We start from the raw sequence: 20,366 nt of genomic DNA, 5'->3' as shown, positions 1-20,366 counted from the left end.
TTACCAAAAATAGACCAGAATACACAAGTACGAACCCCCAATCAATTAACAAAGGAATAGATAGAAGCATCGATATATCAGAAGAGGAAACAAGATCGGCGTTATTCAGAATGAAAAACGGCCGATCACCTAGTTCAGAAAACATCCGTGTCAAACGAACTTCTGAATGCAGAAGACCCCTGTCTGATAAACAGAATTACACAGATTATGAATTTCTGTTGCAACCAAATACAGTTGCCATCGGAGTGGAAGAAGGCTCATTTAGTTTCTATTTATAAAAAGGGTAATAGAAAAGACCCAAACTATTATCGAGGCTTAAGTGTAAATAGTACTATGTGCCGCCTGTTTAGCAAAATATTAAACAATAAAATTAGACAGAACATGTCATGAAATAGGAGAAAATCAGAGTGGATTCACACCAGACAGATCTGGTACTGAACTGGTACTTAACTGGAACTGGAACTAACAGCTGGCAGAAAAGTTTGTATCCGTAGAACAAGAATTACACTTAGCTTTTGTTGACTTAGGAAAGGCATATGACACGGTTCCTAGAACTAAGTTGTGGGAAGCCTTGAAAGATCTGAATATTGGTAACCACCCTTTGCAGACTATCATAGAAATGTACAGGAATAATGCAGTACAAGTTTGAAAGGAAATGATATTGTCGCATTCCATTAATGTCACAAAAGGCCTTAGAAAGGGTTGTAATATAATCTCTTTTGTTTAATTTGTACGTTGAGGCAGCCCTTAGACGCTGGAAGAAGAGATGTGACGGAATGAGCATTCCAGTTAATGACAACACACTCTTGTCTCTTAGTTTTGCAGATGATCAGGTCGTGAAAGCTCAGGATGCTTTCGATCTAGAATTTATAGAATTTATGATGAAAAGGTTGTATCCTGACCATACTCGTATGTATCAAAAGTAGGGACTGCAAAGGAGCCTAACAAAAACAGAGTATTTGGTAGTAAACAGCGAGGCTCGGTTTCAAATCACTGTCAATGATGACGTTAACATTAATGAGGTGAAAGCATTTAAATACCTAAGAGCATTGTTTGATAAAACCGGATTGGGGGAAGCAGAGAATCCGGAAAGGTAGGCAAATTGTGGGAAGCTTGAATTCATTTTGGTGGGATAAGAGTATTTCTAATAAAAACAAGAAAAGGCTGGGCAGAGAAATAGTGGAGTCGGTATTGTGTTATGGCTGGGAAGTATGGACTCTCAAAGCAGATCTGAAAAAAGGGCAACTACCCGTAGAAATGGATTATAGTGATGAGCGCGCTAATATAATAATATAATAAATAAAGGGAGATGAAACTAGTAGAGGTGGAAATTATCGATATAAATGTATAAATTAACATTACATTACATAGTTTCTCAACTTTAGACGTATAGAAGGAATATGATAACTGTCACTCTGACAGGAGCATTTTATAAAATACATCTCTCTTTACTTCGCAATATATTATGTTTTCCATCTTTTGCGTTATTCTGCCGGTTATTAGCAAGCACATCACTGTATAAGAAGAAGTGCAATAATTTCAAGACGGGAAAGGAAAACTAACGAAGAAGTAAGAAAAAGAATGAGCGTTGAGAAAACGGTAGTAGACATAATAGAAAGAAAATTATGGAAATGGTTTGGACACCTAGTGTGAATGTCTGACGAACGTTGGCCTAAACAAAATATTTCAGTGGAGACCACCAGAAAGAAGACATTGGGGTAGACTGCGAAGGTCGTGGAATGAGAGCGCCAGGAGATCGATTTATGACAGCAATTTACAATAAGATGGTGCCTTGGACAAAGAAGTTTGGCAAAGGATGACGGGAATACGGCAAGATTCTGTTAATTGAATAATTATTGTAACATAATTGTACCCGTAAATAGATAGATCGATGAGACTCACTTATTCGCCAGTGCACAATTTAAAATCACCTCGCATAAGGTATACAACGCAGCTCATCCTGATGCAGAAGAAAATCCCAGAGGAGGGAGCAGCAATCATAATTAGATATAATCTAAAACATCATGAACTAACGAAAATCGAAAAAGACGTCTAGCAAGCAGCCCCAATTTGCATAGAAGAAAATTTTGGCCCATATGTATTTGGCACACGCGGTAGCGGGTAGATATTTCTCTGCGATCCCGGCAGGGAATAGATCTACTTCAGGAATAGCACACCTGCCTTACGCGAGCTCATGGATTTCCCCAGCATCCCTTTACCAGGGAAACCATGTCCAAACCCAAAGCATTCCCATCTCCACCCTTTACTCCCTCCACATCCTAACCAACTCGCCAACACGCACTAGCCTGGCGTTTTAATGGCTGAAAACCCCAAAGGAAAATTTCCATGAAAGACGAAACTACTGAACGGTTCTCAGTCTCCGGCGGCTGTAACACCCCCAGCCAAGGTAGCGGGTGGAAAAGGGTTGGAGCAGAGGGTGCTAAGAATCCCCGGAAAAGATCAGGCTATCACAAAGAACGACAAATGCATATCACCTCATACAATGTTAGAACTCTTATTATATCGGACCAGAAGATGATGGAACTGGAAGAAGAGCTGAAAACAATAAAATGAGACATCATCGGCCTCAGCGAAATCAGACGAAGAGGACAAGCTCAAATTACTCTTAAATCGGGACACTTATTTCATTTTAGAGGAGAAGAAGACACTTCAAATGGTGGAGTAGGATTCATTATATACATAGAAAGCACACCCAGAATATAACTAAAATTACTAGCATAAGTCCCAGAATTGTGTACTTCATCTTCAAACTGAATGCTTAAGATAATATAACCTTAAGATAATCCAGACATATGCTCCAACGACTAACCACTCGAATGAAGAAATTGAAAAATTTTATGATGACCTACAAACAGCATTATCATTGATGACATTTTGACCTTTTCAATTTCACGACTCGAAGGAGAGTGAAGGAGAAGGTATGCATGGTAAAAATATTTCAAGAACTAAATCAATACAATTGAATTCTAAAATAAACATGCTTTGTAACCTACCTGAAAATGGTATTCTCCTATCTTCAAATAAATGGTTGGTTACTTCACCTGTTATAAACTGATCCAATGTTTCAATTGGAGTCGAGATAAGTCCTCTAGTTATTTCGTCTACCATATTTTCCCTCATCATCATATCCATCTTAAAGAAACCATCTCTTAGTAGAATTGGTGGATTGACGACTTCGTATGTAGGGCTAACTCTAAAAAAAAAATAAGTTATATCTTAATATTATTACTATAAAGGTAGAAGCTGATACAAAGGAGAGAGCAAAAGAAGGACTTGGAATAATAATTGCACAGAAAAGACTACAGCACGTTATAGAAGAAACATATGTTAACCAGAGAATATTATCAGTGAAAATAAAACTGATGGACGAGGAAATATGGACAATAATAATAGTCTACGGAGTAAATGAAGATGCAAGAAAGGAAGAGAAAGATACATTTTTCGAGGAGCTCCAAATGCAAATTGATAATGGGGAAAACATATAATTGTATAAGAGATCTAAGCGGTAGAGTCGGAAATAACAACAGCGCAATAGAGGAATGCATGGGACAAGAAGGGGAAGAAATACTATACAGAAATGGTGAAAAAATAATAGATATATGTATGGAGAACAAACCTGTTACAACAAATACAAAATTTAAACATAAAGAAGTACACAAATATACATAGCAAAAACGAGAAATATTACTTTTTGGTGAGCAGCAACAAATGGAAAAGATTACAAGGCACGACATTGAAAACAGACTCAGTGATTGGCAGTGACCATCGTCTAGTAATAATAAGAATGAGAACAGGAAAAGGAAGACAAGAGAAGAAGGATAGTAAACGAAAAAATAAAAAGTTATAAATTAAAGAGAAAATATATAAGAGGCAATTCCAAGAAAAATTAGATAATATTTTGAAAGGTACGGTAAAAAATACAAATATAGAAGAAAAATGAGAATATATATCTCAAAACCACCATAATCATAGCAGCTGAGGAAACTTGCGGGAAGGCAAAAATAGCAAATACTAACATGAGGAGAACTGAATGGTGGACGAAATACGAGCGAAAATAAAGAACAAAAAAGAAAAATGAAAGAGATACCTAAGTATAAAGCACCCGGAAGATTACGAGGCATATAAAGAAAAAAGGAAAGAGGTTAAAATAGCGGTGAAAGCAGGAAAGGAAAGGTCATGGGAGAGGTTTGGACAAAAAATGACATAAAAATTATATAGAAAACCAAAAACTCTTCTACGGCTCATTAAAACAACGTAGACAAAAGAAAGAGCACACGATGCCGAATATAAAAGGCAAAAATGGAACCGTGCTAACAGAAGAAAAACAAATAATGTAAAGATGGAAAGAACATTTCAAAAGAGGGTTCTTGAAAGATAGTTTTTGTCGTCAGGCAAGTCTTGAAAAAATCACTAGAATACAATGTCCCTGCTTACTGTTGCTTCAGAGATCTACAAAAGACATCCGACCGTGTAGAGCTGAGTGACGTAATTCATCTTTTATAGAAACGAAACATAGAGTCAGATATTACCAATACTACTGAAAACATATAAAGCAGAAATAACATACAGGCCAGAATGAATAACAAACTAACACAGCCGATACCAGTGGAAAGAGGTATACGTCAAGGAGACCGCTCCTGTTTAATCTCATCATGGATGAATTTATTCATAAAGTCAAAAACCTGAGTATATGGTACAGCATGGGCGAAGAAATTATCTCTATAGCATATAATTATCCCTATGCTATGCAGATGATGCCATACTTATTGCAGAGAGTAAAGATGACTTTCAGAGACTTTTATATCAATTTAATATCACAGCAAGCAAGTTCAACATGACAATATCACCAAATAGAAAAAAAGTATGGTAATCTCTAAAGATCCAATAAGATTCAAGCTGAAAGTGGACAGCAAAATAATCCAGCAAGAAAGAAGTATCAGCTACCTGGGAGTACTAATGCACAGTTATGGAGATACAGAAGCAGAAGTTGCCCAACAAATAAACAAAGCCAACAGAATAACAGGATGTCTTAAACACATTATCTGGCGAAACACTCATCTACGGACAGAAACAAACGCCAAGATCTATAGGCCAAATTAATATGACTTACACTGCGGAAACAAGACCTGACATCACAAGGACAAAAAGACTGATGGAAATGTGTGAAATGAAAATTGTCCGAGATACCATAGGAACATCATTATGGGACTGACAACGTAGCACAGTCCTCAGGCAAAGATGTAATATAGAGAACATAAATGACTGGACATTGAAAAGAAAAAAAATAATGGTATAGTCATATAAGCAGAACGGGAGAAGCAAGACTGGTGAAAATAGCACGAGACAGATCACCAAACGGCCGAAGAAGTGTAGAAAGGCCAAGGAAGAGATGGAGTGACAACCTGGATATATGATGGGGAGGCATCCGAAGATGGAAGAGGCGCGAACCCATTAAGGAAGCAGGAAGAAGAAGAGAAAGAAAACATTTTAGTACAAGTTATTCCTCGTAATCAGAAGGCATCGTCCTTTACAACACCTGATAGGTCGCAAGAAATTCTGAATTACTAAATTATATCCTGAAATCGACCTATTTTTCACCCACAACTTGGACTATTAGATATTTTCTTTAACTTAAAAATATTTTATTTAAGAAAAATCAAGATGGAACACTTGATGTTGCTATAGAAGACAGAAACATATAGGGAAGAAAAGCCATATCCATGATGAACGGCATTCTGTGGGACCAAACAATATCTTAAGCGCACAAACAGCTCATAATATACTATACCATACTTAAAAGTATAGTTATATATGACAGTGAAGTTTGGCCACTGAATCAAAGATAGAGAAAACGTTACTAGTAACAGAAATGGACTTCTGGAGAACAGCAGCAGAAAAATCAAGAAGAGATCGGATACCAAATGAGAGAATACGAGAAATGATGGGAGTCACACATATAATAATAATTGATGACATAAAAACAAAACAACTCATATAGTACGGCCATATACAGATAATGCCAGATGATAGGACCCCTAAACAGATTTTGGCGTGGACACCATCAGGGAGAAGGAAAAGAGGAAGGCCGAGAAGAAGCTGGAGGGAGGGAATTGAAGAAGAACTAGAGGAAAGAGAAATAAATCCAGGTCTATGGCTAAACAGAGAAGAATGGCGTCGGAGATAGCTGTAAACCGATAGTAGTAGTAGTAGTAGGAGCAGTCTTTACCTTGGTATGTGAGGTCTCAATAAAGAATGTCCAATTCTGAATGCTGCAGCAGCAAACTCATTGACAATAGTTGGATTACAGGTAGGATTATAACTTTTGAAATATCCGTTTGGAGATAGCTTCAAGTCATACACATTCATAGCATTCCAACCTAAAATCCTCGGCAAGAATTCATTGTAGGTTATCTGCTGGAACAATGCTATGACTATTTTTCTGACGTTCTCGAAAATTTTCTCCTCGTCCCAATGTGGGTTAATCTTCCTGATGAAATCTGATATTCGATTGTGTTCTCGCATGAAGACTGTATGTAATGCTGTTAGTGCGGGTTGTTCTGAAGCTCTTGGATCGCCTACATCAGAATGTTCATAAAAATTCTTGTTTTAAAAAAATCTTAGTATATATTAAAATAAAAAAAAATTAAGGCACTCTGGGGTAGTGCCGACTGAAGTGAAAATTTATTGCGAAGCAAGCGCCTTCCGGTATACACTCTATAATCTCTCCTCCAACCATTATAACTTCGGTCGAACTCATACGCAATTCAACTTACAGTATATAAATTACTAATATCTCTTCTTCTCCATCCAAAGATATACCTATACTCTATACTATATACGCGTTGCGTGCGTTGTTTACTATTTACTATTTATATATACTAGTCTAGGCTGATTATTGGAGAATAGGCCATTTTCGGGAAAAGTTATTTACCAGCAATTTTATTGCTGGAATCGAAGCTTATGATTATATATATTAATAATATAGGCATGCAAAGTCCGCAGATAGTGTGCTACTTTTTTTATTAACAAAATGGTGCCCCCAAATCGTGTTATTTTCAATTTTTGCTCCATAACTCCGAACATTTGAACTTTACACCAAAAACACCCTAATAAAAATTCACCGAAATTAAATTCTGCATAAAGACATGCTTTTCCCGATCTGCTCCGAGGAAAATTTTCCTCGGAAAATGCGGGTTGTCCCAACAAAATCTTTAAATTTCAAATAAAGTTTTAGATAAGTAATTATCTACCAATAATTAAATAACTCGGTGACATAACAGCTTTCTTGGTTTAGATTATAGTTCCAGAAGCCGCTGAAAATTAAACGAATATTTTAGCAACAATTCAATTGTTAATTAATAATTTACGGTCGCAATAATAACCAAAATAATTATGATACACTGATCAAACTTTGAAATCTTATAAAGATGATGCCTATTTAATATTTTGTCGACAAAATATAAATTTTTAATTTTTTTGAATAATCTTTAAATGTTTTAAAAAAATAGTTATAAACAAATGAACGTTTCTCAGAAAGTCTTTATTATATTCAAATTTTAAAAAATAAGTAAAATGCGTATTTCAAAGATCTTGTAAATGAACGCTTTAAAACTTTTTGCAACTATTTGCAAAAAAGTTATGAAACAGCAAACTAAACATACGATTCTTACGTTGTTTATAATGTTTTTTAATTCTTTCAAAGCGTAAAAGTCAGTTTAAAGTACAAGCTAATTACTTACAAAAAATATCGATTATTAGTTTAATATTTATATTTTAATTAAAGATAATAAATATTTTTTTTTGTAATTTACAAGCGCGAAAGTAGAATAATACAGTACCGTAGCTAAAATTTTCACTGGAAACGACGACCGCCGCGCGACGTGCACTAGTTAATAAATAAAATTATGTATTATTACCCGTCCACGGCTCTGTATCAAACCTACTTTCGCGCTAAAAGTTACAAAAAAAACATTTTTAATCTTTGATTAAAAGAAAACCATTGAACTATTGTTTGGTATTTTTTGAGAGTAATTACTTTGTACCATAAACTCACTATTAAGCTTTGAAACAATTAAAACAAATTTTAAACAACGGAGTAATCGTATGTTAACTTTGCTGTATCATAACTTTTTTGCAAATAGCTGTAAAAAAATTTTAGGCCATTCATTCTCAAGACCTTTGAAATACGCATATTAAGTCTTTTTTTTTTTCTTAATATAATAACCAATTTCTGAGAAATGTTAATTTGTTTATAACTATTTTTTATAAACATTTAAAGATTATGCAAAAAATGAAAACTTTATATTTTGTCGACAAAATATTAAATAGGCATTACATCTTTATAATCTTTCTAAGTTTGATCAATGTCTCATAATTATTTTGGTTGTTATTCCGACTGTAAATTGTTAATTAACAATTGAATTGTTGCTAAAATATTCGTTTAATTTTCACCGACTTCTGCAGTTATAATCTATACCAAGAAAGCTTTTATTTCACCAAGTTATTATTATTTATTGATAAATAATTACTTGCCCAAAAAATTTATTTTAAAATTCGAGATTTTGTTGGGAAAACCCACATTTTCCGAGGAATATTTTCGTCGGAGCAAATCGGGAAAAACATGCCTCTATGTAGAATTAAATTGGGGTGAATTTTTATTTGAGTGTTTTTGGTATAAAGTTAAAATTTTCGGAGTTATAGACCAGTAATTGAAAAAAAAAACACGATTTGGGGGCGCCATTTTGTTAATAAAAAAAGTAGCACACTATCTGCGGACTTTGCACATGTATATTATTAATCTATAGGATTATAATATTCGATTCCAGCAATAAAACTGCTGGTAAATAACCTTTCTTTGTACTTTACTAATTAGACCAGCGTATTATAACTATTTTTTTTCAAAATTTAAAGATTATGCAAAAAAACGAAAAATTTATATTTTGTCGATAAAATATTAAATAAGCATCTCATCTTTATAATCTTAATAAGTTTGATCAATGTATCATGATTATTTTGGTTATTATTGCGATCGTAAATTGTTAATTAACAATTGAATTGTTGCTAAAATATTCGTTTAGTTTTCACCGGCTTCTGGAATTACAATCTATACCAAAAAAGCTTTGATGTCACTAAGTTATTTAATTATTGATTAATAATTACTTTCCTAAAACTTTATTTGAAAATTAGAGATTTTGCTGGGAAAATCCGCATTTTCCGAGGAAAATTTTCGTCGGAGCAAATCGGGAAAAAGAAATCTCTATGCAGAATTTAATTTCGGTGAATTTTTATTTGAGTGTTTTTGTTTTAAAGTTTAAATCTTCGGAGTTATAGAGCAATAATTGAAAAAAATACGATTTCTCCTATATACCTATATTATTAATATATAGGATCTCATAATTCGATTATAATAGTGACGGGGACCTCCATCTTCAAAGGCTGTAACGATATGATACCTCGGCAAGCGATGAGCTGCAATACCATAGACGACCGAAGGAGTGTCAGTGTTTGCGCATTCCTCTTTCATAGCACCGCTGGGGGAAATCGAAGGAGTAGTGGCAGCGAGAGCATATTTAAGGCGAACCAGGAGAATGAGAAAGAAGATGAGTCGTGGGTAGCGTATTGAACTAACCATGACTCAACAGCTGCTGCTCGCGTATTGAACGAGCATCAGCTGGCTTGGCAAAGATGCACCGTTTGTGAGGTGGTACTATGCCTAGGCAGACGCCACAGGAGTGACGTGGGTCTTGGCACGATCGATATCGCAGTAGGCGGTAGTAGCGAGGAATGATCTCCGGATCGGCATATAGGGCTACGTTGATTTAACGTAGCGAGATTGCTATTGTACTTATATATTGTTTATCGTATTATTTTAATGTTGCTATTATGATCGGATGACTGTAATAAAGTTGAGTATTGTTTTTCCTTTGCAGAAGATGGAATTATATTTTATTTTATTTGTTCTAAACTGTATATAATTATTTTTAATATATTTATTTTATTTTTAACTTGTGTTTTACTGAGTCTGTCGTCCTAAAAGAACTACCACGTTACAAGGCTGCTAGGCCGACATTGAGCAATGCAGTGAGGCGAAAGTAGTGGGGTGAGAGAGGGAGAGTTGACGTGTAACGTAACGTTGCCAGATTTCTCCCAGCACATCGCAATCTCTTTCAATGGCATAGGGAATTTTATTTTACGAATGACCATAGTAATAATATAAAGATCACATACGAAACGTTACAATTTCTATTTTATTTATAATTTGAACTATATCTCACCTGCAATAAAACACAATCCAGATCGGGATTTACATTCAGGATGCTTATGAGTCTGTGGTAACAAATCTTTTCCTCTTATAGGATGGATTGTATAATTCATGAGACCACCATTTGTTCTTAACATTCCAGCCTTACAAGGGTTCTCTCCATAAATCATAGATCCGTCCAGAAAAGCACTGTTCATATTGATTTGTTCTCTTGGTCCAAAATGTTGTTGTCCAGGCAACGACCTCATTGAGTGTAGACACATCCTCTCTCCTACAATAGATTTTTAAGTTTTGCATATTAAATGAATTCAGATATGCCGTAAGCAAGATGAGAATTGCCATGTTAATAGCCAAGGTTCGCAACGGACAGGGCACTTGAAAAACAACAAATACTAATCTCCAGTAAATACACCTTTTTTTTTTTAAATGATTACAAAAGTCTTAAAAATGGTTTTAACTGCTTCGTTTGAGTGAGTCTCCTTTCTGAAAATTTTTAGAGTGCAGGTTGGACGCATTTCCGCACGAACATCACCTGAACCTGTAGTTCCTCCGACATGAAATTCGTGTTCAGCCAACCCCAAACCCCCCGAGTAATGGTTAGTAACTGATTTTAAATGAACATAACAAAAATCTAAGCGACTAGTTCCACTCTGGGCACCAAATAGCTTGAAGACAATCGCCGGCATGATATTTATGCTCAGCGACCCCAAAACCCTTTAAGTAATGGTTACTGACTGATTTTGAATGATTTTAACATAAAACTCCAGGCGACGAGTTCCACTTTGTGCACCAGGTAGCTTGGAGATCATCGCCGTCATGAAATTCGTGCTCAGCGACCCCCAATAACACCGAGTAATAGTTATTGACTGATTTGAATGATCATTGGGACCGTGCAAGTTCGGCAAAGCGACACCTATTTCTACGCTCTGCAACTTTATTCGCACTTTTAATTATATTGGCCAATTATATTAGTCCTGGTTACTGGATAATTGTCAAGGGCATAGTCCAAAAAAATAATAAGAAGAAAAAATAAGATTCAGGTTATGTTATTGTGTGTGTTTGTTTATGTTTTATTGGCATTGGTTTAAGCAACCAACTGGCCAGTCAATGTGTTTTGAATTCTCTCTTTTACAAAATATATGCTTAGCATCTAAATTTAAAACTATTACTACTACTAAGTTTTTTTTTACTTTGTTTTTTTTATTTTTTTTAATATATATTTTTCAACAATTTTTTTTTTATATTTTTTATTATATTTTTTATATTTTTTTTATTTAGTTTTTTTTCTTTTGTTTTTTATGTACTTTTTGTATATATTTTTTTACTACGCTAAGACCTAAACCCGATTCAACCTCTCGGAGGTTTAGATCTTCTTAGTAACTTTTTATTTTATTTTATTATTATTATTATTATTATTTTCAGAGCTTTAATTTTAAACAATTAACATGGTTGTATAAAATTTTATAAACATCTAGATTGTTTGATTGTAAAAGGTATATAAGATTAAAAGGAAATTGTACATTAACTTGAACTAGATTGGTATAGAAATTTGATATTTCAATAAAATGTAAAGGACATTCTAACAGCATATGTTGTAGATCAGCTAGCTCTCCAAATAACATTCATCATTATCTACAAGTCCTATTTCTCTTTTGTAGACTGGAGTCAGACAGTGATTACTTCTTATTCTACAAATAGTTTTGATAAATCCTCTATTGGAAACTTGATTAAACCATGTCTTGATGGGAAGTGTAGGCTGGATTATTTTGTAATAATTTCCTTTGTCTGAATTATTGCATTGTTCCTGCCATTTCGTCCGTTTGATAGATCTGATAATAGAAATTATGTCTCCCATAGGAAGTTGATAGGTTTGCAGAGCGGATTCCTTCGTTGTTGCTTTTTTAGCCAGATCATCTACTATTTCGTTGTTTTTTATACCAATGTGTGCTTTTATCCAGCACAATATTATATTTTTGCCCGATTTCAAAGCTTCACTGTTCATTGCTATGATGTCACTAATGATATAATTTTCTGCAAAATTATGTATGTTATATTTCAATTTCTTTACAATGCTTTGGCAGTCTGTAAATATAACATAATTGAGTTCATTTTGATTAATACATATTTTGTATGCTTCTTTGATTGCAATGAGTTCAGCTGTGAAAATTGTCATTTTATCAGGTAATCTGTTGTTTATTTTTATACTTTTTTTGTGGGTAATATATAGCATATCCAGCTTTTCCTTCCATTTTTGAACCATCCGTATATAATTTCTGATAACTCCCCCAGTTGTTTTGTACACACTGAAGGTGGTCTATTTTAGTAAGGAAGTCTGTCGCACGAATATTACTTAAATGACAGTTTACTGGAGATAAATAATCTTCATAATTTAGTTTTCGAGACGGGCTTTGTTCTATTTGGTGGATTATGTTATTAAAACGTACACAATTATATGTAGTAAATAAAATTAGTTATTAAAATGCAGTACTGCAAGCAAAATACAATTAACTAAATTCACCTTTTTATAATAATTGCATATCATATCAATATTGTGGAGCAACATATAATTTTTCTTCTTCAATGAGAGTAGATATGAAATGTACGTCAATTTGAGAATTTCAATTGACAATATGAATTATTTAAGAAAGTTGCAATATTTCTCCGCTATTCACGCACGATCGTTTCTCAATTCCCTTCCAAGTACTTGCACACCGCGAATAAATAAAACTCCAGGCGACGAGTTCCACTCTGTGCCCCAGTTAGCTCGGAGACTATCGCCGTTGTGATATTCATGCTCAGCGGCCCCAAATTCGTCGAGTAATGGTTGCTGACTGATTTTGAAAGATTATAACAAAAATCCATGTACCCTGGGTACCAGGTACTTCGGAGACCATCGCCGTTATAAAATTCGTTCAAAGCGACCCCCAAAACCACTCGAGTAAAAATATTGAGTTGAACTCATTTCCGTCATTATTTTTCGAGTTATAAATTTTTCATTTTCCATCTCTTCGAGATGCACACTGAAAATGCATTTTTCTTAGGCCCAATATTCAATTTTGATCTCCCGGAGATCAATTTAGTTCACAAAATTTCCTGATACTCTCCCGAAGTGAGTGCAAAAAGTTGCATGACGATTCATTTTACTGCACAAAATTCTTAAGTTTAATGCTTCGTTGCCTTGGCTAATAGTAGAGCCTCCTCACCACCTAGAGGTCGTGAAGAGTTACAGAATACCAATTCCTACAAATTCCGATCCGACTTGTTGACCTCTATTCGATTTGTAGTTACAGAATAGGCCTGAATAAATAAAAAATAACTACCCGTTGTAATGTTAAACTCTGGATAATAATCATCACCAGCTGGAATAGGCAATGGATCGCATTCCGGATGTACGGTGAAACGACTGTTGCAAGACCGACAATCCGGGATAGATTCTTCAAAACCTTTATGGATGGGAGTCAACGTAAGGTCGTGATCTACCAGCTGAGCATACTGCATCGTCATCAGAGTATACCTCGAGTGAAGGTTACTTATATCTGGATGGATCACTCTTGATACGATTCTTGGGTTAGGAAGGGCGAATCCTGTTACACCGGTAACTCTTGCTTTTGATATTCCTAAAAATAAATTTACATAAAAATCGAAAATGACTGTAAAGGAACGTACTCATGTCCATTACGTTGGTGCTCCAGCTCGGCGCTCACCCTCGGCGATACAATCAATGGCGGTTTACATGTAGGGGAGCGCATATCGTATCCATTTGAGTAGTTGCACGGAGCATGGAGCACCAGCGTGATGGATACGTACCTTTAAAAATCTAAAAATCAAAAGCTACTTATACGCCAGCCAATGAGAGCAAAAACGGGATATTAGCTCCGAATTCTCTCCTACTGCATGGATTTTATTGACATTTTAGGAATAGCCTCTACTTATCTCCTAGTGTAAAGTCCACCGTATGTCGATGTGAGCTTTTATCTTGGAGGTGGTTCCTACCCCTTCGCGGGGATGGAAAATTTATGGTCAAAATAACCACGGAAGTGGCAAGAAAACCTAATTCTAAGGAAAGACTGTTCTATAATTTTTTTTTGAAAACTCGATAATTTTTGAATTATTCGTGGTTGAAAGTTTGCCATTTTCATTAAAAAATGACAACCTTTTTGGACGTTTTTTTGCGAATACAATAAAAACTATGCATCTAAAGAGAAAATGCGTAAAGAATGCGTGTGTACTTTTTACGCACGTAAGAAGTTATACTTCTAGTATACGATTTCAACGAGATTAATATACTTTAAACAGTTTATTTATATTTATTTAAATATTAAACTAATTTTAATACTTACTACATCTCAAATTTTTTTATTAAAACAGTGCCAAAAATTAAAATAATAAAAGAATAAAACACACACAAACAAACACATTGAAAAATGCCACAAATGATTTCTGAACAATGTAGGAAAAATTTTTAACTAAATACGTATTTTCTGAAAAAAAAAATTATATAATAAATAAACTTACAATCATAAAATGTATAAAAAAATAAAAAAATTAAAAATGTATAAACATTCTCAATTTCTTTGCAAAACGAAAATGCAGCAGCTGTATAATACTCTGGTTAAAGTGGAGAGTGCAGGAAGAGTCTATACCGGTTTCGGAGATCTTTTTCCCCTCATCAGTAAACCCATATCCTCTTCTCTCCGCTTCAACCATTTACCATAGCTTAGGGCCTTCCCGAATTGCAAAGAAAGAAATGTCACGGATGAACTAGGGCCATCTACCGGAAAACAAACTAAGTTATCAATCGAAGCAGCGCAGAAAACGACAATAAATATCGCCTCCGTACCACCAGATTGACAACAGGTGGAATACTTTCTTTGGTTACACCTCCCGAGACTTTTACAATTTATAAGTCATACAGGTGCCGAGAAAATTAAGATGAGAGAATTTTAAATAATTCACAACTCATCTACTCAGCATGGTAAAGCTCCAACAAGAAAGATTCCTTAATACTCAAAAGAGTAAATGAATTAAAAATGTATAAACATTCTCAATTTCTTTGCAAAACGAAAATGCAGCAGCTGCATAATACTCTGGTTAAAAAAAAATAAAAGTTTCCATTGGGGTTCGAACCTGCTTATCAGCGCAGTCAGTATTGAAATTCATTCACCTTAAACTTTTACCCACGGAGACCATGTTTCATCATGTGCGAAGATTAACTAACTAACGGATTAAACTTTTGACGGTTCTGAATTAACCAAATTATTTTGATTTTGAATTGAAATTATTTAGAATTGAAAGAAATATTAAAATACAACAAAACATAGAGTAAGAAAACAATATATTAGGTGAATATTGATAGAAATTTTGATGGTAATCAAATTATGTAAATCAAAGCATTACATACTATTTTGATAGGTTGTTTTTAAAATTTCCAAATAGGTAGGTAGGTAACTATGATATTTTTTATTAGGATACCGAAACATTTACAATTATTACGTACCTGTCGCTTTTAAAACTTGCTTTGTTCTCTGCCATCACAACAATAAAAACTAATATACACAACATTAATTTGTTTATTCAAAATCTCCATATTGAACAATTATTGACAGATGATTTTAACACCCAATCAGATCCCGTATAAAGTTTATACCATACTGTCGGTGTGCGCATGCGCCCAGTAAAATGAAAAATTTACCCTCGTACCTAAACAAGTATAACTTCAAAAAACTACATTTTTGTAGGTTATTGAAAAAAAAAAGAGATTCATTTCTTCATAAATCTTCTGATTATCATACAAAAAGAGATACGGTAGGTGAAAACGAATTTTTTTTGTGCATGCTCAAATCGGTGAATTCAACTTAAAATAACAGAGAAATGGTCGATTTTAGAGGTATAATGCTACAAATACATTTTGTAGCGATTGAGATGACCTTTAAAACGAGCACTGTTAAAGGTCGATAACATTCAAACTAAGCGAGATATGGTGTAAAAAATGGATGACTAATATTGTATTTTAAGGAAAACTGAGTATATTTAACGCCTCATCCACCTGTCTAGCAGACACCCGGACACCGTTACACATACGATGCTAGAGTGCAACAGATGGATAGTAGAAAGGAACAGAATGGAAAGAGAGACAGGTGTGAATTTTGTGACAGTGCGAGAAATGATTGAGAGAATGATTGAAAATAAATCTGGTTGGACTAGTATACACAACTATATCCGTGTAGTAATCAAGAAGAAAGAAGTGGAGGAAAAACAGGTGTACCAACGATAGGGATGAGAGAGAAATATATTGTAAGTAGAAGGTAAAGGGAATAAGTTTTGATGAAAGGCGAATAGGTGAGTTAGATTGTATGAGACAGACTGTGAGAAAGTAGCTCAAAAAAAAAGAAAACAAAATCCCAATTTTGGGACCAAAAAAAAAGGGGGAAAGGGGGAAAAAGAAGGGCCTCCTTGCTTACAGTCTGTGGATAAATGAAGGTAAAGTTCTTCGGAAGCGATGTCGACCTTGTAGCGGCTATTCCGCTTTCGGAGCGCTGCATGACAGAGGAGGGTCTGGTTTAGCAAGTAGGCATTCGGCGTAGCCTCGGCGACGAGAGAGCGTTAAAGTACCTCGGGAACTATCGCTGGGGCTACGAAGAATGAATCCTGCACTAAGGTCAGTCAGGCGGCATTCTGGACTGAGGTGTCTTTTGAAGATTCCAGACCCCCCCCCACCATTTAAAGATGAAAAAAACCCCTCATCCACCCCAGAATTTAAACACATCGTTTTACTTCTCCAATACCTTTTATTATAGTGTTATTTATATGTTCAAAAAATTGGACGAGTTTAAAGTGAATGGTTTTAGACCATTTAAAAAAATTAGATTTTATTTGAAATATATAAATATAATAATATTATAGAGCGAGTTTTTATTTTTTTAAATCTTCCTTTTTTTTCCATGTAACTCGAAAATGATAAGAGATACGAAAAAAGGTACAGTACAAAAATGTAGGGTTTTTTCAGATAACAATTCTTTATCATTTACGAGTTACATGGAGAAAAGAAAGATTTTTAAGAAAATTTAAAATTTGCTCTATAATTTAATCTTATTTATTTCAAAAACCATGAATTTTAAACCCGTCCAATTTTTTGAACATAGAAATATGTAACACTACAGTAAAAGGTATTATAGAAGTAAAACGATGCATTTTAATCTGGTGGAAGAGGGGTTAAATATACTTCGCATTTTATCTTAAAATAAATTAGTCATCAACTCTTTTGCACCATATCTCGCTTAGTTTGAATGTAATCGACATTTAACAGGGCTTGTTTTAAAGGTCCTTTCAAGTACTATAAAAGATATTGATAGCATTATGCCCTTAAAATCGACCATTTCTCTGTTATTTTAAGTTGAACTAACCGATTTGAGCATGCACGAAAAAAATCTCTTTTCACCTACCATATCTCTTGTTTTAATTCATTTTTATTCATTTCATATAACTAGAAACTTTATGAAGAAACGAATCTCTTTGACTTTTCCTAAGCTACAAAAATGTTTTGTATATTTTTTTTCGTTAGATGCATAATCTTTGAGGTATTCGCCAAAAACCGTCCGAAAAGATGTTATTTTTCAATGAAAATGGAAAATTTACAGCCACGAATAACTCAAAAAGTATTGAGTTTTCAAAAATATATATGGAAAGTTTATGAAAAAAAGCGATAGAGGATATAGGGTAGATTTTGTTGCTTGAGCTATTCCATACTTCACAGTAAAAACATAAAGTAAATTGATGCAGTAGGATGGAATTCGGAACCAAATATCCTCACTGACTGCACTTTATGGCTTATGTATATTTCTTAAAGGAATGCTCTTACCATCTTCATATTGACTGGGTAAAAGCCTAATAAATGTTGTCAAAGCCTTGCCATATCCAGGATTTCTCAAGTTATTGCAGTGGCCGGTGTAAGTTCTAAACGGATATTGAGGATCACATGGACCAATTTCATCACATTCAGAATCATCGTGTACATTTTGACCAAATTGTGGTAAGTTGCTGAAATCGATATTTTGCAAACTCTCAGTAACCTCGTTACGTAGTATAGGTATTTCAGATTCAATAATCAGGTGTCGTCTTTTTCTTCTATGCATTAGACCATTGACTATTTCATTCGAAGCTAATTCGAACAGGAGAGAAGTATTAGCTAGTTTTAGTGCTTCTTTGTTAGCTTGGCTGAAAGCTACAGCTGTACCTTGAGGAGATTTTGGATTTACACCACCACCTGAAATAAAATTATGATTAAAATATACTTATTCTATACCATTTAGTGATAGTGTAGAATACATAAAATAGCATGTCATCAGTAATTCAATTTCTAAAAATATTCTTCCATGTATGTATGTACATTATTTTCTCTTTTCCTTAATATGTATTCGAGTTGGTGTGCATTTGAATAGAGTCGTATACGATTTGGACGTATGGGAGATGGGATTCGATGAGTTGGGTTTCCATGAGTTGGGTACGACCACTGAGGTTACTACCTATCTTATTGCCGAAGTTTTATTATAATATATAATATATAATTCATAATTTAGTCCAAAACGATATTGCTAATATTTTATTCTTACTCTTAATTAAACTAAAGTAGTAAATTAGAGTTTTATATAAACAATAACTGATATTGCCATCTACTGGGACAGCAAAGATAACAAAGCTATAGGTAAGTCTCTTTATGACTATATTATTAGAAAAGATTTCTATATCTTAAATTGAGGCATGGAACCTACATTTATCAATGCTCGTAGCCAAAGAGTCATAGATATCACGCTAGCAACAGCAGAAATATATAACAAAATTCAGATCTGGCAGGTCACAGAGGACATCTCTATATCAGATCACCGCCGGTTGACCCATACTATTAATCTGGAAAAAAGCCTTATTAAATCTCGCGACCCTAGTAGTATAGGACGGATGTAGAACTCTACAACCGCCTCTTAGAAAATGACCTGCGGAATGAAAAGGCTTTAACTACGGGAACTAATACAGAATTGAAAAAATACACGGTATTTACCCAAAAGAAAATAGGCTACGCTTATAAAAAATCCTGTTCGACAAGGATGGTCCAGGAAAGTCGCAAAACCAACTCTTGCTGGTCCGTTGAACTGGAACACCTTAGAAAGACAGCAATAACAGATTTTAATAGAGCAAAACGCATCAAACTCAAAAAGGATTGAGATATTTATTAATTAGACCTTAGATGTTTGTAGACCTTAGAAAAGCATAATATTATGATAGTGTCCCGCTGCACAGTGCTTCCAAATGCTGAAGAGGTGGTCATGAGGGGAAAAAAGTCCTTATTTAGGGATTTTCATGTTTACAGTTGTTTTCTCATACTATCGTAGAGTCCTAATACGCAGGTAAAGCATTTTGTAGTTTATAAATTTTATCGCTGTAAAGCAGATTCTTCCCTTTTAAGTATGCAGTAATGTAAGAAGTAAGTTAACTTAAGATTTCGTAACAATAAATGCCTTAAATTTGTTAATGCATAAATAGTGAAAATATACTTGAAATAATCAAAATTTTGTATAGATACATTCAAAAGGTACAAAATTCTGCATAATTTTGCGACTAATGTTTGTTAATCTTAAAACATATAATAAGAAGATACAGAATCACTTTGGTATAGCTGCCTATAACTGCATATGCATTGCTGGCAGTTGTTTGAATACAAAAGTGGGAAATGACGCATATTACATGATTCTGGCGATTGTTGAGTATGTATGGGGCGGCTGTACATAGGTAGTAGGTTCTGAATATCGTATTTCATAATGAAAATGTATTGGCAATCATCAGTTTCAAAAGTCCCTTATAATATAAAATTTTAAACAAAAATGCGTTTAAAATAAAATTTTCGAATTTCTTTCGGCCATATTGGATTCGCCATTTTGTTTTAAAAAAAAAGTAATGTTAGATTTTTGTAATCAGCGACTTTAACCTAACAAACTTGACAAAAAAAATTTCGTTTCGATTGATATTTTTAATTTCATTACGCCATGTTGGATCCGCCATTTTGTTTTTCAGAAAAAATAATGTCAGATTCGTT

At 34.2% G+C, this 20,366-nt stretch overlaps 1 protein-coding gene across 1 annotated transcript in view; it reads right to left on the bottom strand.

The window, feature by feature from the left end:
* The window catches only part of LOC114336668 (uncharacterized), a 97,846-nt gene that overhangs the window by 23,370 nt on the left and 54,110 nt on the right, over positions 1-20,366 (bottom strand). Inside the window, exons 8-12 of the mRNA XM_028287028.2 lie at positions 18,141-18,545; positions 13,603-13,899; positions 10,296-10,553; positions 6,248-6,596; positions 3,015-3,214 (exon numbers count right to left, since the gene is read on the bottom strand). Of these exons, the coding sequence (XP_028142829.2) occupies positions 3,015-3,214; positions 6,248-6,596; positions 10,296-10,553; positions 13,603-13,899; positions 18,141-18,545 (1,509 nt within the window). The remainder of the gene's footprint in view (positions 1-3,014; positions 3,215-6,247; positions 6,597-10,295; positions 10,554-13,602; positions 13,900-18,140; positions 18,546-20,366) is intronic.

The sequence above is a fragment of the Diabrotica virgifera genome, chromosome 8 (genome assembly GCF_917563875.1).
Source record: "Diabrotica virgifera virgifera chromosome 8, PGI_DIABVI_V3a".
In the NCBI taxonomy this organism is placed as follows: Eukaryota; Metazoa; Arthropoda; class Insecta; order Coleoptera; family Chrysomelidae; genus Diabrotica; species Diabrotica virgifera.
The sequence above is the reverse complement of the archived record's forward strand: the minus strand, read 5'-3'. Positions and strand labels throughout refer to the sequence as shown.